General features: G+C 51.8%; 1 protein-coding gene across 2 annotated transcripts in view; it reads left to right on the forward strand.

Annotated features, from left to right (window-relative positions):
- SYNE2 (spectrin repeat containing nuclear envelope protein 2) overlaps nt 1-20,497 on the forward strand; it is a 518,190-nt gene that overhangs the window by 192,691 nt on the left and 305,002 nt on the right. For both annotated transcript variants that reach the window (XM_075330437.1, XM_075330436.1), the window contains exon 34: nt 17,093-17,251. In XM_075330437.1, coding sequence (XP_075186552.1) covers nt 17,093-17,251 — 159 coding nt within the window. The remainder of the gene's footprint in view (nt 1-17,092; nt 17,252-20,497) is intronic.

Raw genomic sequence — 20,497 nt, forward strand, 5'->3', positions numbered from 1 at the left:
ACAAGCACGTGAAGGCCAGGCGGTTCCGGAGGGCATCCCTCCGCTCCGTCATTGCCTCAATGTCTCAAGGAGATTTCCTAGCATCAATAGACATCAGGATGCTTATCTCCACGTGCCAATTGCTCCAGAGCACCAACGTTTGCTACGTTTCGTTATTGAAGACGAGCATCTTCAGTTCGTAACCCTGCCCTTCGGTCTGGCGACAGCCCTACGGAGTTTCACCAAGTTCAGGGCAGCAGTGGGAGCAGTCCTGCACTCTCAGGGTCACTCGGTGATCCTTCCTTGGACGGTCGACTTGTCAAGGCACCCTCTCAAGAGGCATGCCAACACAGCCTGAGCGTAGCGCTGGAGACTCTCCAGAGTTTCGGGTGGATCATCAACTTCTCAAGGTTAAATCTGACACCGACCCAATCGCTGACATATCTGGGCATGGAGTGTCACGCTCCCTCAGCGATAGTGAAGCTTCCGCTGGACAAACAGCGTTCACTACAGACGGGGGTGCAGTCTCTCCTTCACGGCCAGTCACACTCCTTAACACGCCTCATGCAGAGGCAGTCACTTTCGCGCAGTTTCATCTGCGTCCACTCCAATGTGGCATTCTTTGCCAATGGGATGGGAAGTCGACGTCCCTAGAAGGAACGTTCCCCTTCTCAGACGGTCAAGGACTCTCTTCAGAGGAGTCCATCCTTCAAATCAATGTGCTGGAAATCTGGGCAGTGTATCTTGCCCTGCAAGCCTTCCAGCCGTGGCTGGAAAGCACACACATCCGAATTCAGTCGGACAACTCCACAGCGGTGGCATACATCTTCCACCAAGGCGGAACACGCAGTCGGCAAGCCTCCCAGGAAGTCCGGCGGAGTCTGATGGGGGTGGAAGACAGAGCATCCACCATATCCGCAGTTCACATCCCGGGCGCAGATAACTGGGAAGCAGACTTCCTCAGTTGCCAGGGTATGGACGCAGGGGAAGGGTATCTTCACCCGGACGGTTTTCAGGAAATCTGTCAACGCTGGGGGATGCTGAACGTCGACCTAATAGCGTCTCGGCACAACAACAAGGTTCCGATTTTCATGGCGCGGTATCAAGATCAAAGAGCTCTGGCGGCAGACGCCTTAGTTCAGGTTTGGTCGCAGTTCCAGCTACCTATGTGTTTCCCCCTCTGACACTGCTGCCCAGAGGGCTACGCAACATCAGGTCCGTTTGCCGCCGCGCCATCCTCATCGCCACAGACTGGCCGAGGAGGTCGTAGTCCCCGGATCTGTGGCATCTCACGGTCTACCAACCGTGGGCACTACCAGCCCGGCCGGACTTACTGTCCCAAGGGCCGTTTTTTCCTTCTGAATTCTACGGCCCTGAACCTGACGGTATGGCCTTTGAGTCCTGAATCCTAGCGTCTTCAGGATTATCTCAGGACGTCATTGCCACCATGAGACAGACTAGAAAACCGACGTCTGCCAAGATCTACCACAGGATGTGGAGGATATTCTTCTCTTAGTGCTCTGCTCAGGGAGTGTCTCCCTGCCCATTTGCATTCCCTACTTTTCCTTCCTTCCTGCAATCTGGTTTGGAAAAAGGTTGTCACTCGGCTCCCTTAAAGGACAAGTCTCAGCGCTATCTGTATGCTTCAGAAGCGCCTAGCACCACTTCCTCAGGTACACACGTTCCTGCAGGAGGTTTGTCACATTGTCCCTCTGTACAAACGGCCGTTGGACCCATGGGATCTGAACAGGGTACTAATTGCTCTCCAGAAGCCGCCCTTCGAGCCTCTGAGAGATGTTTCACTCTCTCGACTTTCCCAGAAAGAGGCCTTTCTGGTAGCGGTCACGTCTCTTAGGAGAGTGTCCGAGCTAGCAGCGCTGTCATCCAAAAGCTTCCTTCCTGGTGTTTCACCAAGGCAAGGCAGTGCTGCGCCCGATTCCGGAGATCTCCCTACGGTGGTATCCCCCTTTTCATCTCAATCAGGATATCTCCTTACCTTCTTTTTGCCTCATCCATTTCATCGATATGAAATGGATTTGCATTTGTTGGATCTGGTGGGAGCACTCAGAATCTACATTTCCCGCACGGCGCCTCTGCGCCGCTCGGATGCACTCTCTGTGCTTGTCGCTAATCAGCGTAAAGAGTCGCAGGCTTCCAAATCCACCCTGGCTCGATGGATCAAGGAACCAATTCTTGAAGCCTACTGTTCTGCTGGGCTTCCGGTTCCATCAGGGCTGTAAGCCCATTCTACCAGAGCCGTGGGTGCGCCCTAGGCATTACGGCACCAGGCTACGGCTCAGCAGGTGTGCCAGGCAGCTACCTGGTCGAGTCTGCACACTTTCACCAAACATTATCAGGTGCATACCTATGCTTCGGCGGACGCCAGCCTAGGTAGAAGGGTCCTGCAGGCGGCAGTTGCCTCCCCGTAGGGGAGGGCTGTCTTTGCAGCTCTAACATGAGGTATTTCTTTACCCACCCAGGGACAGCTTTTGGACGTCCCAATCGTCTGGGTCTCCCAATGGAGCGCCGAAGAAGAAGGGAATTTTGTTGCTTACCGTAAATTCCTTTTCTTCTAGCTCCTATTGGGAGACCCAGCACCCGCCCTGTTGTCCTTCGGGATTTTTGGTTGTTTTTCGGGTACACATGTTGTTCATGTTGAATGGTTTTCAGTTCTCCGACGTTACTTCGGAGTGAATTTGTTTAAACCAGTTATTGGCTTTCCTCCTTCTTGCTTTTGCACTAAAACTGGTGAGCCAGTGATCCCACTGGGGGTGTATAGCCAGAAGGGGAGGGGCCTTACACTTTTTAGTGTAATGCTTTGTGTGGCCTCCGGAGGCAGTGCTATACACCCAATCGTCTGGGTCTCCCAATAGGAGCTAGAAGAAAAGGAATTTACGGTAAGCAACAAAATTCCCTTCTTTGTTCTTATAGAAACCATCTTGTCTTATAACTGAATGATGTCCTAGAGCTCAGCTAACACTGATGGGCGGGAAGTTTTACATTTCTATACACACCCCTGCGGCTCTTATTGGTGCATAATTCTGAGGAGTTATTTCTTTGTTTGGGATACTATATAAACTGGTCACATGATGTAATAAAGCAGAAACTTTCAGTACACCACAAAGCGTGTGTGCTGCAATGATTTCCCGAGCGCTCGTAAAACAAACCTTTTCCAATGGCCAGTTCCAATGGCATAGGAGGAACGTATTTCACTCACAAAGTCTCTTGTGCGCAAACAAAAATTGGGTCTCATACAGATCATCTGTTTTGAATCCTATTTTCATGGGCACACTGCCATTATTAACATTAGGAAACTGTATACGCTTCTGATGTATAAAAATGCAGCTGAGAAATTGAGAAAAATCAGACGATATTTTCATACGCTTGTCTGAACTTTGGTTTTTGTTCTGATACATAGGTGGATCCCAGCCGGTAAACCCCCTTTATGGTGCCCATATGCCCTTCCGGTGCCTATCCCCTTTGTGATAGTGTAAATATTTGCATATGGGTACTGAAGGTGTATAGTTCGGGCTCAGGAACTGAGCCTGCTCCTTACTTGGTGGATGCTGGCTGTATTGCACAGCTGGCACCTGCCTCAAACAACCATTTGAGGGCCATATTGATGGCCACCCCAATCATACAGAAGTTTTGCTAAACATTTTCTTTCTTTATCGTTCCTTTGGGAGACCCAGACCTTGGGTGTTTAGCTTCTGCCTCCGGAGGACACACAGAGTACTACACTTAAAAGTGTAGCTCCTCCCTCTGAGCTTATACACCCCCTGGTGAGCCAGTCCCAGCCAGTTTATTGCTTTGTGTTCAGGAGGCATACATCCACACATGCATTCTCATGATTTTTTTTTTTTTTTTGGAAGAGATTGAAGAAGTGCGGGTCCACGTCTGGACCCCTGGCATGTCCCTTCTCACCCCACTGTGTCGGCGGTGTTGTAAGGTTGATTTCCAAGGCTGGAGCCTTACATGCCGTGCTCCTTCACCATCCCTCCTGGGCTCTGGCTTGAAGTGGGAGCCAGCACGGTCTCCATGCCTGGCAGGAGACCGGTCTCCATCCACAGCCCCTTGAGGATTCTGCTGGACCGGAGCACTCATCCCCAGAGACCTGGCCCTGCGTCTCAGCAGCTAAGTACCTGAGACGTTTATGTGTTGGGGGTCCCTGTTCTTTATTGTATGGGGAGAGTATGCTGAATGTATTTATTTTGGCATTTCCAGCGGGTTCTCTAGCCTTTGCCCGAGCACCGCGCCGATGGTGCCTGCGCGTCGGCCTCGCCGCTTAAATTTAGGCCCCGGCTTTGCCGGAGGCCTAGTTTCTGTTAACTACCCTCGCATGTCACTCATGCAGAGGGACAGGCACGGCTCCTCCCGGCGGCCGTCCTGCACAGGGGAGGGACACTCCCCACTGCTGGGACGTGTCTCCTCCCCTGCAGGTCTCTATGGCCTTCCAGTTCCCGCTCTCCTACAGGAACGCCCCCAAGTCCCACCCCCTCTCTTCGCTCCGGCGGCCATTTTCTTAGGCCGAGTTCACTCTGCGCTGGGCCTTTCTGCACTCTGCATCCCTGCTGAGGTGCTGTGCATTGGGGGTCCGGGCTTCGGGATCTGGAGGGCACACAACACCGCTTCCAGCGGTCTGGTAAGCCACAGCCGGTCTCTGGTTGTGGACCTCTGTATATTCTCCCTGGGGTTCATTCTCTTGCAGAGCCCCCACTCCAGCAGCATGTCTCACACGAGGAGCAAGGCTCCAAAGCTTTATACTGTATGCGCTGCATGTAAGCTCCTGCTGCCTGAGCCGAGCACCTATCCACATTGTGATGTCTGCTCTAACTTGGCGGTGCCACAGCCTGGAGTCTCACCCCCAGTGGTCTCTCCGGCTGCCTCTGCACCTGTGGCTGAACCCCCGGCCTGGGTAGAGTCCTTCTCTAGGTCTATATCCCAGTCATTTGCTGAGTCCATGGGACTTTTGTCCAGGACTTTGATGAATATGCATCAGCCCTCCTCACAGGGTGCCTCTAATGCTCTTGCTAAGGGTCCTTTAGGATCCCTATCCTCTGACCTCCGTCCATCGGAGCTCACAGAGGATTCATCATCAGGTTCCAGACCCCGTCCTCCTAAGAGAAGGTGCAGGGTTTCCTCCCCCTCCTCATCCCGCGGCTCTGATTCAAGAGCTGACTCGCAAGATGAGGAGGATGCCCTTACGGGGGGCTCGGAGGCTAACTCCATGTACCCCATCGATCTTTCCGAGGGTGACTCAGATCTTAGTGACTTGATTGCTTCTATTAATTCTATACTGGATCTCAATCCGTCAGTATCAGAGGAGCAACCCTCTCTGGCAGAAAAGCACCAGTTTACCTTGCCTAAGAGGACAAAGAGTGTGTTCTTTAACCACTCCAGTTTTCAGACCGCTGTGACCAAACCCAGGGCCTGCCCTGACAAACGCTTCCCAAAGCGTGGTTCTGATGACCGTTTTCCCTTTCCACCTGAGGTGGTCAAGGAGTGGTCTCACTCCCCAAAGGTAGACCCCCCGGTGTCTATGCTCTCCGCCCGGACCGTTGTGTCGGTGGCTGACGGCACCTCACTTAAGGATTCCACTGACCGTCAGATTGACCTTCTGGCCAAATCTGTGTATGAAGCGGCGGGGGCCGCGTTTTCCCCGACTTTTGCAGCAGTGTGGGCTCTCAAAGCCATCTCTGCTTCTCTAGAGGAGATGCATTCCCTCACCAAGGAATCTATGCCTGAGATGGTTGCCTTAACTTCTCAAGCTTCAGCTTTTTCATCGTATGCCATGTCTGCCATGCTAGAGGCTTCTCACCGTACTGCGGTGGCTTCGGCTAATTCCCTCGTTATCCGCAGGATCTTGTGGCTTCGAGAGTGGAAGGCAGATGCTTCTTCAAAGAAGTTCCTTGCTGGGCTCCCTTTTGCTGGTTCCCGGCTGTTCGGTGAACAGCTGGATGAAATTATTAAGGAAGCTACTGGCGGGAAGAGTACTTCCATGCCACAAACCAAGACCAGGAAACCCGCCCAGGGTAGGAATCAGTCGAGGTTTCGTTCCTTTCGTTCCTCCAACTGGTCGTCCTCTAAGCCCTCCGCCTCGTCCGCTAACTCCGCTAAGGACCAGAAATCCAACTGGCGCCCAAAAGCGCGTCCGCAGAAGGCCGCAGGAGGTTCTGCCACTAAGGCAGCCTCCTCGTGACTCTCTGCCCGCTCCAGCAACGTCCTTAGTCGGTGGCAGGCTCTCCCACTTTGGCGACGCTTGGTTAAAACAAGTCTCCGATCAGTGGGTGAGAGATATCATATCTCACGGCTACAGGATAGAATTCTCTTCCAGCCCGCCAAACAGATTTTTTCTCTCCACTCCCCCCTGCTCCAAGGCCGCCGCCTTCTCACAGGCCGTGGCATCCTTGCAGGCAAACGGAGTAATTGTACCAGTTCCCGCTCGGGAACGGTTCAGAGGTTTTTACTCAAACCTCTTCCTAGTTCCCAAAAAGGACGGTACCTTCCGGCCCATCCTGGATCTCAAGCTTCTCAACAAGCATGTTCAGGTGCGGCATTTTCGCATGGAGTCTCTGCGATCAGTCATTGCCTCAATGACCCAAGGGGATTTCCTGGCATCCATCGACATCAGAGATGCCTATCTACATGTGCCAATTGCAGTTTCACACCAGCGTTGGTTACGTTTTGGAATAGGAGAGGATCATTTCCAATTCGTGGCTCTCCCCTTCGGGTTAGCCACGGCCCCTCGGGTATTCACCAAGGTCATGGCAGCAGTGATTGCGGTTCTGCACCTCCAGGGGTTGGCAGTGCTCCCTTACCTGGACGACCTTCTAGTCAAGGCTCCATCCAGCGCAGACTGTCAGCAGAGTGTCTCGCTCACTCTCGCCACTCTAGCCCAATTCGGGTGGCTTGTTAATCTTCCCAAATCCACTCTGACTCTGACCCAGAGTCTCACGTACCTAGGGATGCAGTTCGAGACTTTGCCGGCACTTGTGAAGTTGCCCTTAATCAAACAGCAGTCACTCCAGCTAGCGGTGCGCTCTCTGCTGAGGCCCCGCCGTTATACCCTCAGGCGTCTGATGCAGGTGCTGGGTCAAATGGTGGCGTCCATGGAGGCTGTTCCCTTTGCCCAGTTCCATCTGCGCCCCCTGCAGCTGGACATTCTCCGCTGTTGGGACAAGCGGCCTTCCTCCTTACACAGGTTAGTGGCTCTGTCGCCACGGACCAGGAGCTCTCTTCAGTGGTGGCTTCGGCCTTTCTCCCTGTCCCAAGGGCGCTCCTTCCTGGCCCCGTCCTGGGTGATTCTCACCACGGATGCCAGTCTATCCGGCTGGGGAGCGGTATGTCTCCACCACAGAGCGCAGGGCACTTGGACTCCGTCCGAGTCAGCCCTTTCAATCAATGTGCTGGAAACCAGAGCCGTGCTTCTAGCTCTCCTAGCTTTTCACCACCTGTTGGCGGGTAGGCACATTCGAGTCCAGTCAGACAACGCGACAGCGGTTGCCTACATCAATCACCAGGGCGGGACACGCAGCCGCCTGGCAATGATGGAGGTACAACGCATCCTTCAATGGGCGGAGGACTCCAAGTCCACCATATCCGCAGTCCACATCCCAGGCGTGGAAAACTGGGAGGCAGATTATCTCAGCCGTCAAAGCGTGGACGGTGGCGAGTGGTCCCTGCACCCGGCAGTGTTTCAATCAATCTGCCGCAAATGGGGCACTCCGGACGTTGACCTAATGGCATCCCGTCACAACAACAAAGTTCCTGTTTACGTGGCTCGCTCCCACGATCCTCAGGCCTTCGCCGCGGACGCTCTGGTTCAAGACTGGTCCCAGTTTCGTCTGTCCTACATGTTTCCCCCTCTAGCTCTCTTGCCCAGAGTCCTGCGCAAGATCAGAATGGAGGGCCGTCGAGTCATTCTCATTGCACCGGACTGGCCCAGGCGAGCTTGGTATCCGGACCTGCTCCAACTGTCCGTAGAGATGCTGTGGCATCTCCCGGACCGTCCAGACCTACTCTCGCAAAGTCCATTTTTCCGCCCGAATTCTGCGGCCCTCAAATTGACGGCGTGGCTCTTGAGTCCTGGATTTTGACGGCTTCTGGTATTCCTCCTGAAGTCATCTCCACTATGACTCGGGCCCGTAAGTCTTCCTCCGCTAAGATCTATCACAGGACTTGGAAAATTCTCCTGTCCTGGTGTCGCTCTACCGGCCATCCTCCTTGGCCATTCTCTTTGCCGACCCTTCTGTCTTTTCTACAGTCCGGTCTGCAGCTAGGACTGTCCCTCAACTCTCTCAAGGGACAAGTCCCAGCTCTGTCAGTTCTGTTCCAGCGGCGTCTCGCTCGGCTGGCTCAGGTCCGCATCTTCATGCAAGGCACATCTCACATCATTCCGCCTTATCGGCGGCCCTTGGATCCCTGGGACCTTAACTTGGTTCTCACGGTATTGCAGAAACCCCCTTTTGAGCCTCTTAGGGAGGTTTCTTTGTATCGTCTTTCTCAGAAAGTGGCCTTTCTGGTTGCCATAACTTCTCTCAGGAGAGTCTCTGATTTGGCTGCGCTCTCCTCGGAGTCACCTTTTTTAGTTTTTCATCAAGACAAGGTGGTTCTCCGTCCGATTCCGGACTTTCTTCCTAAGGTGGTCTCTCCCTTCCACCTTAACCAGGACATTACCTTACCTTCCTTCTGTCCGGCCCCTGTTCATCGCTTTGAAAAAGCGCTGCATACTCTAGATCTGGTGCGTGCTCTCCGGATCTATGTGTCTCGCACCGCTGCACTCAGGAGGTGCACCTCTCTTTTTGTGCTAACCACAGGTCGGCGCAAGGGCCTCCCTGCTTCTAAGCCGACCTTAGCCCGTTGGATTAGATCGACCATTTCGGACGCCTACCAGAGTACTCAGGTGCCTCCCCCGCCAGGGATCAAGGCACACTCGACCAGAGCTGTCGGTGCCTCTTGGGCTTTTAGGCACCAGGCTACGGCTCAACAAGTCTGTCAGGTTGCCACTTGGACTAGCCTGCATACCTTCTCGAAGCACTACCAAGTGCCTGCTCATGCTTCGGCAGATGCGAGCTTGGGCAGACGCATCCTTCAGGCGGCTGTCGCCCATTTGTGAAGTTAGGTTCTGCCTACTTCTTAGTTTTTCTGTTTATTTCCCACCCATGGACTGCTTTGGAACCTCCCAAGGTCTGGGTCTCCCAAAGGAACGATAAAGAAAAAGAGAATTTCTTTGTCGCTCCTAATTGGGAGACCCAGACAATTGGGTGTATAGCTACTGCCTCCGGAGGCCACACAAAGTATTACACTTAAAAGTGTAAGGCCCCTCCCCTTCTGGCTATACACCCTCCCGTGGGATCACGGGCTCCTCAGATTTCATGCTTTGTGCGAAGGAGGCACACATACACGCATAGCTCCACTGTTTAGTCAGCAGCAGCTGCTGACTATGTCGGATGGAAGAAAAGAGGGCCCATATGGGGCCCCCAGCATGCTCCCTTCTCACCCCACTTTTGTCGGCGGTGTTTGTTAAGGTTGAGGTACCCATTGCGGGTACAGAGGCTGGAGCCCACATGCTGCATCCTTCCCCATCCCCCTTAGGCTCTCTGGGTGAAGTGGGATTTACCGGTCTCCAGGCACAGAGACCGTGCTCCGTCCACAGCCCCTGGGAATCTGCTGGATATGGAGCGGAGTATTGTCAGGGACAGGGCCCTGCTACGCCAAGGTACTCTGTGTCCCCGTACAGTCCGCGCGCACACTGCAGCATTGCTGGGTGTGTTAGTGCGCCGGGGACAACAGCGCTGCGCGCTGGTGCCATTCCTATCTACAGCTTTGCTGAGAGGGGACATGTATTTGAAACTGCCGCGCGGCCGCTGTTGTCAGTTTTTTTCGCTGCGGCGCGGCTGGGACTTGTGGTGCGCCGGGGACTTCCACGCTGGCCGTGCATATATCACGGCCGCGCTTATTACTCGAGTCCCCGGCTTTCTGCGGCCTAGTTTCGTTTCGTTCCCGCCCCCAGGCCTGCCAGTCAGGGGAAGGGCGGGACGCTGTACAGAAAGTCAGCGCAGAGGGCTGGAGTCTGCTTTGCATACTCCAGCCCTCACACTGGGCACAGTGGGACGCCAGTTTCCCGCACTTTGTTTGAGGCACGCCCACGATCCACCTCTCTTCACAGGACGCCGGCAGCCATTCCTGTGTGCAGTCTGAGCTGGAGAGAGGAGACTGGGAGACCCAGACACGGGATTCTGGTGCCCACACACCCGCTTTCAGCGGGCGGTAAGCTGCCCTCAAGGGCTGACCCCCACTGGTGCCGAAGTGTATATTGTATTTTATGCTTGCAGCTTTACATTGCACTGTACGGTCGCTGGGGATCCTTTGCTATATACCCTCCTAGATTTCTCAGAGGACACAACAGCATGTCGACCGCAAAAAGCAAAGGTGCCAAGGCACAGGCTTTCTATGCTGCTTGTACCGCTTGTGGGACTGTTCTACCGGCAGGTTCCATTGACCCCCACTGTGTGCAGTGCTCGGCCCCTGTGGCACTTGCTCGGCCGGGGCCTCTGCTGGAGGTGACCCAGGCAGTACCTCCTGTAAATACTGTCCAGGTGACAGGGACGGAGTTTGCAGTCTTTGCTGACAGATTGTCTGTGACTATGACTAAAATTCTTGAAACATTGCAGTCTAGACCAGTACCTCAGGCCATGGACACTGTTAACTCATTGCTCCCTGGTCCCCCTCAGTCGGAACAGCTCCGGGATCCGGGGGTGTCTCTTGCATCCCAGGGTGATGGCTCTGACACGGACGACAGTCCCAGACAGCCTAAACGGGCTCGCTATGAGCGGCCCTCGACTTCGTCACACTGGTCAGGGTCCCAGCAGGACTCTCTGTATGATGAGGCGGAGATAGCTGATCAGGATTCTGATCCTGAGACCGCTCTCAATTTGGATACACCAGATGGTGACGCCATAGTGAATGATCTTATAGCGTCCATCAATAAAATGTTGGACATTTCTCCCCCTGCTCCTCCTGTGGAGGAGACAGCTTCACAGCAGGAGAAATTCCATTTCAGGTATCCCAAGCGTAAATTAAGTGTATTTCTGGACCACTCTGACTTTAGAGAGGCAATCCAGAAACACCACGCTTATCCGGATAAGCGTTTTTCCAAGCGGCTTAAGGATACACGTTATCCTTTTCCCCCAGACGTGGTCAAGAGCTGGACCCAGTGTCCCAAGGTGGATCCTCCAATCTCCAGGCTTGCAGCTAGATCCTTAGTTGCAGTGGAAGATGGGGCGGCACTTAAAGATGCCACTGACAGGCAGATGGAGCTCTGGTTGAAATCCATCTATGAAGCTATCGGCGCGTCGTTTGCTCCAGCATTCGCAGCCGTATGGGCACTCCAAGCTATTTCAGCTGGTCTTACACAGATTGACACGGTCACACGTACATCTGCTCCGCAGGTGGCACCCTTAACCTCTCAAATGTCTGCATTTGCGTCTTACGCGATTAATGCTGTCCTAGACTCTACGAGCCGTACGGCAGTGGCGTCCGCCAACTCCGTAGTTTTACGCAGAGCCTTGTGGTTAAGAGAATGGAAGGCAGATTCTGCTTCCAAAAAGTGTTTAACCAGTTTGCCATTTTCTCGTGACCGACTGTTTGGGGAGCGCTTAGATGAAATCATTAAACACTCCAAGGGTAAAGATTCATCTTTACCTCAGCCCAGACAAAATAAACCCCAACAGAGGAGAGGACAGTCGGGGTTTCGGTCCTTTCGAGGCTCAGGCAGGTCCCAATTCTCCTCGTCCAAAAGGACTCAAAAGGATCAGAGGAGCTCAGATTCTTGGCGATCTCAGTCACGCCCAAAAAAGACAGCCGGAAGACCCGCTACCAAGGCGGCTTCCTCATGACTTTCGGCCTCCTCTCTCCGCATCCTCAGTCGGTGGCAGGCTCTCCCGCTTTGGCGACATTTGGCTGCCACAGGTCACAGACCGTTGGGTGAGAGACATTCTGTCTCACGGGTACAGGATAGAGTTCAGCTCTCGTCCTCCAACTCGCTTCTTCAGAACTTCTCCACCTCCCGACCGAGCCGATGCTCTGCGGCTAGCGGTGTCCAATCTAAAAGCGGAAGGAGTGGTGACCCCCGTTCCTCTTCTGGAACAAGGTCACGGTTTTTACTCCAATTTGTTTGTGGTGCCAAAAAAGGACGGGTCTTTCCGTCCTGTTCTGGACCTAAAACTGCTCAACAAGCATGTGAAAACCAGGCGGTTCCGGATGGAATCCCTCCGTTCCGTCATCGCCTCAATGTCTCAAGGAGATTTCCTAGCATCAATAGACATCAAAGATGCTTATCTCCACGTGCCGATTGCTCCAGAGCACCAGCGTTTTCTACGCTTCGTTATAGGAGACGAACACCTTCAGTTCGTAGCCCTGCCTTTCGGTTTGGCGACAGCCCCAAGGGTCTTCACCAAGGTCATGGCAGCAGTAGTAGCAGTCCTGCACTCTCAGGGTCACTCTGTGATCCCTTACTTGGACGATCTACTTGTCAAGGCACCCTCTCAGGAGGCATGCCAAAACAGCCTGAACGTTGCGCTGGAGACTCTCCAGAGTTTCGGGTGGATCATCAACTTTTCAAAGTCAAATCTCACCCCGACCCAATCGATAACCTACCTTGGCATGGAGTTTCATACTCTCTCAGCGATAGTGATGCTTCCGCTGGACAAACAGCGTTCACTACAGACAGGGGTGCAATCTCTCCTTCAAGGCCAGTCACACCCCTTGAGACGCCTCATGCACTTCCTAGGGAAGATGGTAGCAGCAATGGAGGCAGTCCCTTTCGCGCAGTTTCATCTGCGTCCACTACAATGGGACATTCTCCGCCAATGGGACGGGAAGTCGACGTCCCTCGACAGGAACGTCTCCCTGTCTCAGGCGGCCAAGGAATCTCTTCAGTGGTGGCTTCTTCCCACCTCATTGTCAAAGGGAAAGTCCTTCCTACCCCCATCCTGGGCGGTGGTCACGACGGACGCGAGCCTGTCAGGGTGGGGAGCGGTTTTTCTCCACCACAGGGCTCAGGGTACGTGGACTCAGCAAGAGTCCACCCTTCAGATCAATGTTCTAGAAATCAGAGCAGTGTATCTTGCCCTACAAGCCTTCCAGCAGTGGCTGGAAGGCAAGCAGATCCGAATTCAGTCGGACAACTCCACAGCGGTAGCATACATCAACCACCAGGGTGGCACACGCAGTCGGCAAGCCTTCCAGGAAGTCCGACGGATTCTAACGTGGGTGGAAGACACGGCTTCCACCATATCCGCAGTTCACATCCCAGGCGTGGAAAACTGGGAAGCAGAATTCCTCAGTCGCCAGGGTATGGACGCAGGGGAATGGTCCCTTCACCCGGACGTGTTTCAGGAGATCTGTCGCCGCTGGGGGATGCTGGACGTCGACCTGATGGCGTCACGGTACAACAACAAGGTCCCGGCTTTCATGGCACGGTCTCACGATCACCGAGCTCTGGCGGCAGACGCCTTAGTTCAAGATTGGTCGCAATTCCGGCTACCTTATGTGTTCCCACCTCCGGCATTGTTACCCAGAGTGCTGCGCAAGATCAGGGCCGACTGCCGTCGCGCCATCCTCGTCGCTCCAGACTGGCCGAGGAGATCGTGGTACCCAGATCTGTGGCACCTCACGGTAGGCCAACCATGGGCACTACCAGAACGACCAGACTTGCTATCTCAAGGGCCGTTTTTCCACCTGAATTCTGCGGCCCTGAACCTGACTGTGTGGCCATTGAGTCCTGGATCCTAGCGTCTTCAGGATTATCTCGAAAGGTTATTACCACCATGAGACAGGCTAGAAAACCATCCTCCGCCAAGATCTACCACAGGACGTGGAAGATATTCTTATCTTGGTGCGCGGCTCAGGGAGTTCCTCCCTGGCCTTTTGCATTGCCTACTTTTCTTTCCTTCCTGCAATCCGGGTTGGAAAAAGGTTTGTCGCTCAGCTCCCTTAAAGGACAAGTCTCAGCGCTATCTGTATTTTTTCAGAAACGCCTAGCACGACTTACTCAGGTGCGCACGTTCCTGCAAGGAGTTGGTCATATCGTCCCTCCTTACAAGCGGCCGTTAGAGCCCTGGGATCTGAACAAGGTTCTAATTGCTCTCCAGAAGCCGCCTTTCGAGCCTATGAAGGATGTTTCCCTTTCTCGTCTTTCACAGAAAGTGGCTTTTCTAGTAGCGGTCACGTCTCTTCGGAGAGTGTCCGAGCTAGCGGCGCTCTCATGCAAATCTCCCTTCCTGGTGTTTCACCAGGACAAGGTGGTTCTACGTCCGGTTCCTGAGTTTCTCCCTAAGGTGGTATCCCCCTTTCATCTCAATCAGGATGTCACATTACCTTCCTTGTGTCCTCATCCAGTTCATCAATTTGAGAAAGGTTTGCATTTGTTGGATCTGGTCAGAGCACTCAGGATCTATATTTCCCGCACGGCGCCCTTACGCCGCTCGGATGCACTCTTTGTCCTTGTCGCTGGTCAGCGTAAAGGGTCGCAAGCTTCCAAATCCACCCTGGCTCGGTGGATCAAGGAACCAATTCTTGAAACCTACCGTTCTGCGGAGCTTCCGGGTCCTTCAGGGCTGAAGGCCCATTCTACCAGAGCCGTGGGTGCGTCCTGGGCATTACGGCACCAGGCTACGGCTCAGCAGGTGTGCCAGGCGGCTACCTGGTCGAGTCTGCACACCTTTACCAAGCATTATCAGGTGCATACCTACGCTTCGGCGGACGCCAGCCTAGGTAGACCAGTCCTTCAGGCGGCGGTTGCCCACCTGTAGGACAGGGCTGTTTGACGGCCCTATCACGAGGTATTCTTTTACCCACCCAGGGACTGCTTTTGGACGTCCCAATTGTCTGGGTCTCCCAATTAGGAGCGACAAAGAAGAAGGGAATTTTGTTTACTTACCGTAAATTCCTTTTCTTCTAGCTCCAATTGGGAGACCCAGCACCCGCCCTGTTTTCTTAGGGATTTTTGGTTTTTTCGAGTACACATGTTGTTCATGTTGAATGGTTTCAGTTCTCCGATGTTTCTTCGGATTGAATTTGTTTTTAAACCTGTTATTGGCTTTCCTCCTTCTTGCTTTTGCACTAAAACTGAGGAGCCCGTGATCCCACGGGAGGGTGTATAGCCAGAAGGGGAGGGGCCTTACACTTTTAAGTGTAATACTTTGTGTGGCCTCCGGAGGCAGTAGCTATACACCCAATTGTCTGGGTCTCCCAATTGGAGCTAGAAGAAAAGGAATTTACGGTAAGTAAACAAAATTCCCTTCTTTGTTTACTTACCGTAAATTCTTTTTCTTATAGTTCCGTATTGGGAGACCCAGCACCCTCCCTGTTGCCTGTTGGCAATTTTTTGTTCCGTGTGTTATCACCGGCTGTTGTCGTGGACAGAGTCTCCGGTTGTTCCGGCTCTTGCTCTGTTCTACTTGTGGGTGGCTATTCTCCTTCAGCTTTTGCACTAAACTGGCTGGGACTGGCTCACCAGGGGGTGTATAAGCTCAGAGGGAGGAGCTACACTTTTAAGTGTAGTACTTTGTGTGTCCTCCGGAGGCAGAAGCTAAACACCCAAGGTCTGGGTCTCCCAATACGGAACTATAAGAAAAAGAATTTATGGTAAGTAAACAAAATTCTCTTTATCTAAAGCTGAATACACATAACATGCCGCCATGCTTGTAACAAAGTCATGCAGTCGGATGCATTTATCCCCAGAATATTACCAATATCAATAATCAACCTAGTGAAAACAAAGTTTATTAGTTAATAAAGGTCACACACAGGCCAAATAAAACCATAGTGTCTAAAAACAAGGCATGAGAGTAAGGGGGGATGGTATACAGCAAATAGGAGGTGTTACCTATAAGTAAATGTGAATTGCACAAGATTTTTTACACTCTTCTATAATAAGAAAGAGAATGGAATGTAGCCCATAACAAAGTATATACCATGCATAATAATGGCTATTACACACCATATCCCTCTAAGTGCAAGCAAATTACAAGATTAAAGAAGGCCAGGCACACCATACCTAAAGTGCAGCGTGCAAACTTGTGCCATGGGAAATCCAGCACCATCACATGCCACCAAATAGGACCTAAGGACCCCCCAACGTACGTTTCGTTAGTTTGCTCCATCAATCAGGGAGGAAGATCCTAATGGTGTATGAACAAGGGCAGCTATAAATATCGTATCAGTTCAAGTAATGGCCAACAGGTGTAAACAATGGTGCACATGTCCGGCTTCTGGGTGCAGAGTAGGAGTATCCAGATGCAGCGACTTCCGCCCCACTGACAGGTGGGAGAGCGCACGCGCGTCACTGGGGATGCGTCACCCAGGTAACCGCGCGCCTCACATCATCACCAAGCCGAGATGGACTAGGCGCATGCGCCGCTGCGGGGAGAATCTCCCAGGCGACCGGGCATACGCACAGCCATCAGCGAGACGTTGCACGATGGCAGGGGCGCGTCATCCAGGCAACAACGCATGCGCCCCAGCACAGCGAACTGCCAGCAGTCAGTGGGAGGAAGCATAACAGGTTAGTAAAGCACCAGAAAGCACGGTAAATATTCTTAAATAGTGGCTGCAAGGGTAATGGGAAATGATATTGCTTCAATCTACAATTATTTAACAACAACTGAAAGCTGCATAAAGTATATCAAAAATCGATTAAAAAAATACAAAATACATAACATGAATCAATTTAGTAATTAATATGCCCTAAAACACGCAGATACAGTAGTGTATATGAAACCCCCGTTTAATTATTCTAAACCGTTCAGCCTTCAGCCATCCCCCGACCTTCCTATAGATATATATGTATAGCCCGGCCAGGCATGCATGTCTACATTAGAGGATGCTGCACCAGTGTTTGTCACCATCCGAAGAGATTATTTTCTATCTCCAGAAACCAAATCCAGAATTTGACACTAGGGGTCTCTGTCTCCTTCTTAAGAAGAAGCAGAAGTGGCCTCAATCGCTAACTCTAGATGCAGAAGACGGCCATTATAATTGCCCCAAAAATCGTAAAATTGACTGTAAAACAACCCGACTATTGTTTTCATCCAACAATCTGTTATTGCAGGTTCAAGAGCTGAAACAGGAGATCGAGGATCACTCGGAGTGTATAGAAGAGATCAACTCCATCTGTAAGAAGCTGCAGTTTCATTTCAGTAAGATAAAGAGCTGTGAAGACGCTCCATTCCAGGCGGAGGCCACCCAGCTCATCGACAAGTGGTTGGATGTAAGCATTTTCACCCCATGTTTCTGCATCCTATTGGAATGTTTTTTGTTTTATTTTTATTTTGCAGATTGCTCCTTTTTATATTATTTTTTCCTTCATACCTTCGTTTTCCAATTGATGTACAAGAAAAATCCATTGCATATGTGACGCCCTGGACTAGTCAGGTCGTCCCAGGTAGTCACACACACACATCACCCCCTCCCCGACCAGGTGACAGCAGCCAACCAAGAAACCCTTGTCACCACCCTCCAGGTTTCATGTCCACACCAGGGGGGCGGAGGCAGGCGGTTGGCTCCGCCCACCGAGGAGTTCACAGGCCTGGAGGCGGGAAAACAGTGAGTCGAATGGTAGTGCAGAGTAGAGAGAAGTCAAGTTCAAGGGCAGACCTGTGTCCAGGCCTGCCAACAAGCTACCCGGTGGCTGGGTCGGAGCCCAGTCACCTTTTGGCAAGGAGGTAGATGGTGGTGGCCGCCTGCAGGAGCTGGGATTACAGCCGGTGGAACCGTAGGGACCGGGGTCGGGCGGTGGTTCGCCGGTACCGAACCGGGGAACCGATTGGAAACCGGAGCACCAGGATGGGTACTCAGACCCAGTACAAAGCCCTGAACCGACAGGGCCGAGTCAAATCAACTGATTGCGGACTGGACTTTAGGACCGATCCCACACAAGACCTGTTAGAAGACAACAGCCCAACCATACAAAGTAAAGCCACCGCCAAGGCATAGAGACCCAAAGGCCCAGCGTCTGCGGGCAAACTGGCTCCTACGGCATATACAAGTCGGGGAGCGGACTATCGTTGCTTACGCATAGGAGTCAAACATTCATACAAAGAGGTGCAGGAGAAAGGCGGAAACCACCAACCTATTCTGGGAGAAGCTGCAGCCGGCTGCGGGCCCCGTTCATCATCCCGTTTGGTTTACCAGAGACTCCGGTGTATTGTGTCATAGTAAGTACACCAGTGCCTTCAGGCCGCGCACTGCGCCGCACAGCATCAGCACCCTGCACGCACCCGCTCCCACGCCTCCGCACCTCCCCCGGGACCATCATTCCACCACCCACGGAGGGGTCAACACCAAGCTGCGCAACACCGTCCCCGGGAGGCCTAGTTAACGGCAGCGGTGGTGTCCATCTATTCACCACAACCCCGTGGGTGGCGTCACAAACTTACATCCCAAACCAAACCACCGCGGCCCCGGCCATGGAACCACCCCGTCAATTCCCTGCCTGTAGCGCCAACTCCCTTGCAGAGCGACGTGACCCCCGGGTCCGTGAGAGGCTCGAGCCACCACCCACCGTACGATCCGAGCGGCTCGGCGGTCGCAGCCGAGCCCGCGGAGTGGTACACATAATGGTTACAAAAGGCACCAGAAGGACCCCGTTGACTGTAATGGGAGCCGTGTAGTTTTTGTTTTGGTATCTGTTATTCTAACAGGACAGATATCGCTGATCTGTTACATAATAGATGCAAATTTATTTATTTTACTCACTTATGTCACCTTACTATCATACCGGCATGCAAAACCAGAGGAGATTTTTAAGGAAGGCCGTGGCGAAAAGGAGAGGGGTCACCACTTCACACTCATCTGTGGCTGATCCCTATACTCCCTGACGTCCGTAGACTGGTCCTTTCCTGTGCGGCGTCAGGTGCCTAGGCCCTCGCTGATTCTGATCTTTCCCTGACTAGTGAGTAGGACAGCGAGACACTAGTGACACTACTACAATAGGACAACACAAGGAAAATAAGACAGACGGATAGGGAAAGACACCATAAATGGCAGTCCTAAGTTTCTCCAGCAGGAAACGTCTTAGCTGCAACTAAAATGACACCTCAGCTTCTCCAGAGACCGACTCCTTCAAAGTATTCAGTATAGGAATTCTATCTCTGACATGGAGTAAAGCCAGGAGTGAGTAAATATAGGGAAGGGCATGATGACAAGATGCTGCAGCTGTGATAAGGCTATGAGTAATCTCAGTCTGAAGGGATAGAGTCCTTAACCCTTTCAGCATCAACTGAAAGTAAATCCACTCCAACATTAGATGTAATCTGCAGATGCGACACACTTGAGACACATATTATCTATAATAGGATCCTTCTAGCACTGTTTGCATTATTATATAATGGCTTTGTCCTCCGTGTGAATTCCGTCCAAGAACAAGACAGAGAAATAGAATTGCAATACACAGGTGTGAACAAGGCCTAATACAGGATGTAACCGTACACCGGAATGACTCTCGCTCCTTTCCTGTCCTGTTTCGTGAGGATCTGTCACCAGGTCAAAAGTGGCCAGTTTCTGCACTTATTTTATTCTCCATACACCCTTAAATTTTATACTTTTTTTTTTTTTTTTAATTTGCGTTCAGATTCCAGTGATATGGGCCTTTTTTAATTAGTGCTTATTTTATGGTCATTACAAGGGGGTGTTGCTCACCAGCTCCTCGGGGGCGTGTTTTTAAGCTGCTTTGCATTATTACCCTGTCAGTAAAGACCATAAAAAATGGCACAAATATTAAAGGCCCCATATCTTTGGAACCATATGGCGGATTTTTACAGAAAAACTAAACAAGTAGGACACTCGGGGAAGCAGCGGACAAACATAACAGAACACACTGTCCTCCTTTTGACCCGGTGACCGGTCTTCTTTATAAACATATGAATCCTGTTTTTTTGTAAAACAGAAGATGACAACAACAGGACCGGCAATCTGCTGCATCCTACTGTAAAATTTTTATCAAAAAGTGTTCCAAAAAACTATATGTGCATGACACTTACCAAAAATTTTGCAACAACCCCATATATTGCCATAGGCTAATGAATAAAAAGAAAAGCTGCATGTTTTATATATATATATATATATATATAGGATTTACAGCCTTAAAGCAGTAAATGTATATCTAATAATACCTTCAGTTCAGATTTGGAGAGAAAAGGGTAATAGGCGGATCCATACAACAGGAATGATTTCATTAGTCTATGCGTTTCAAAGCCTTATGGCTTCTTCCTCAGGACAAATCATATACCTGGATTATATATATCAGGATTTGTCCTGAGGAAAAAGCCATAAGGCTTTGAAACGCGCAGACAAATCATTTCTTCTACATGGATCCTCTTTTCTACGGCAGCGCGGTCTATTAACCCTTTTATCTCCAAATTTAAACTGCATCTCCACGTGGGTCCTGCTGCAGCCATACTTACGCCATTACAGTGGTTGTGACTCTCACAACCACAGTCAACCGGTACAGCACCTC

Source organism: Anomaloglossus baeobatrachus, chromosome 12, assembly GCF_048569485.1.
Source record: "Anomaloglossus baeobatrachus isolate aAnoBae1 chromosome 12, aAnoBae1.hap1, whole genome shotgun sequence".
NCBI classification, from domain to species: Eukaryota; Metazoa; Chordata; class Amphibia; order Anura; family Aromobatidae; genus Anomaloglossus; species Anomaloglossus baeobatrachus.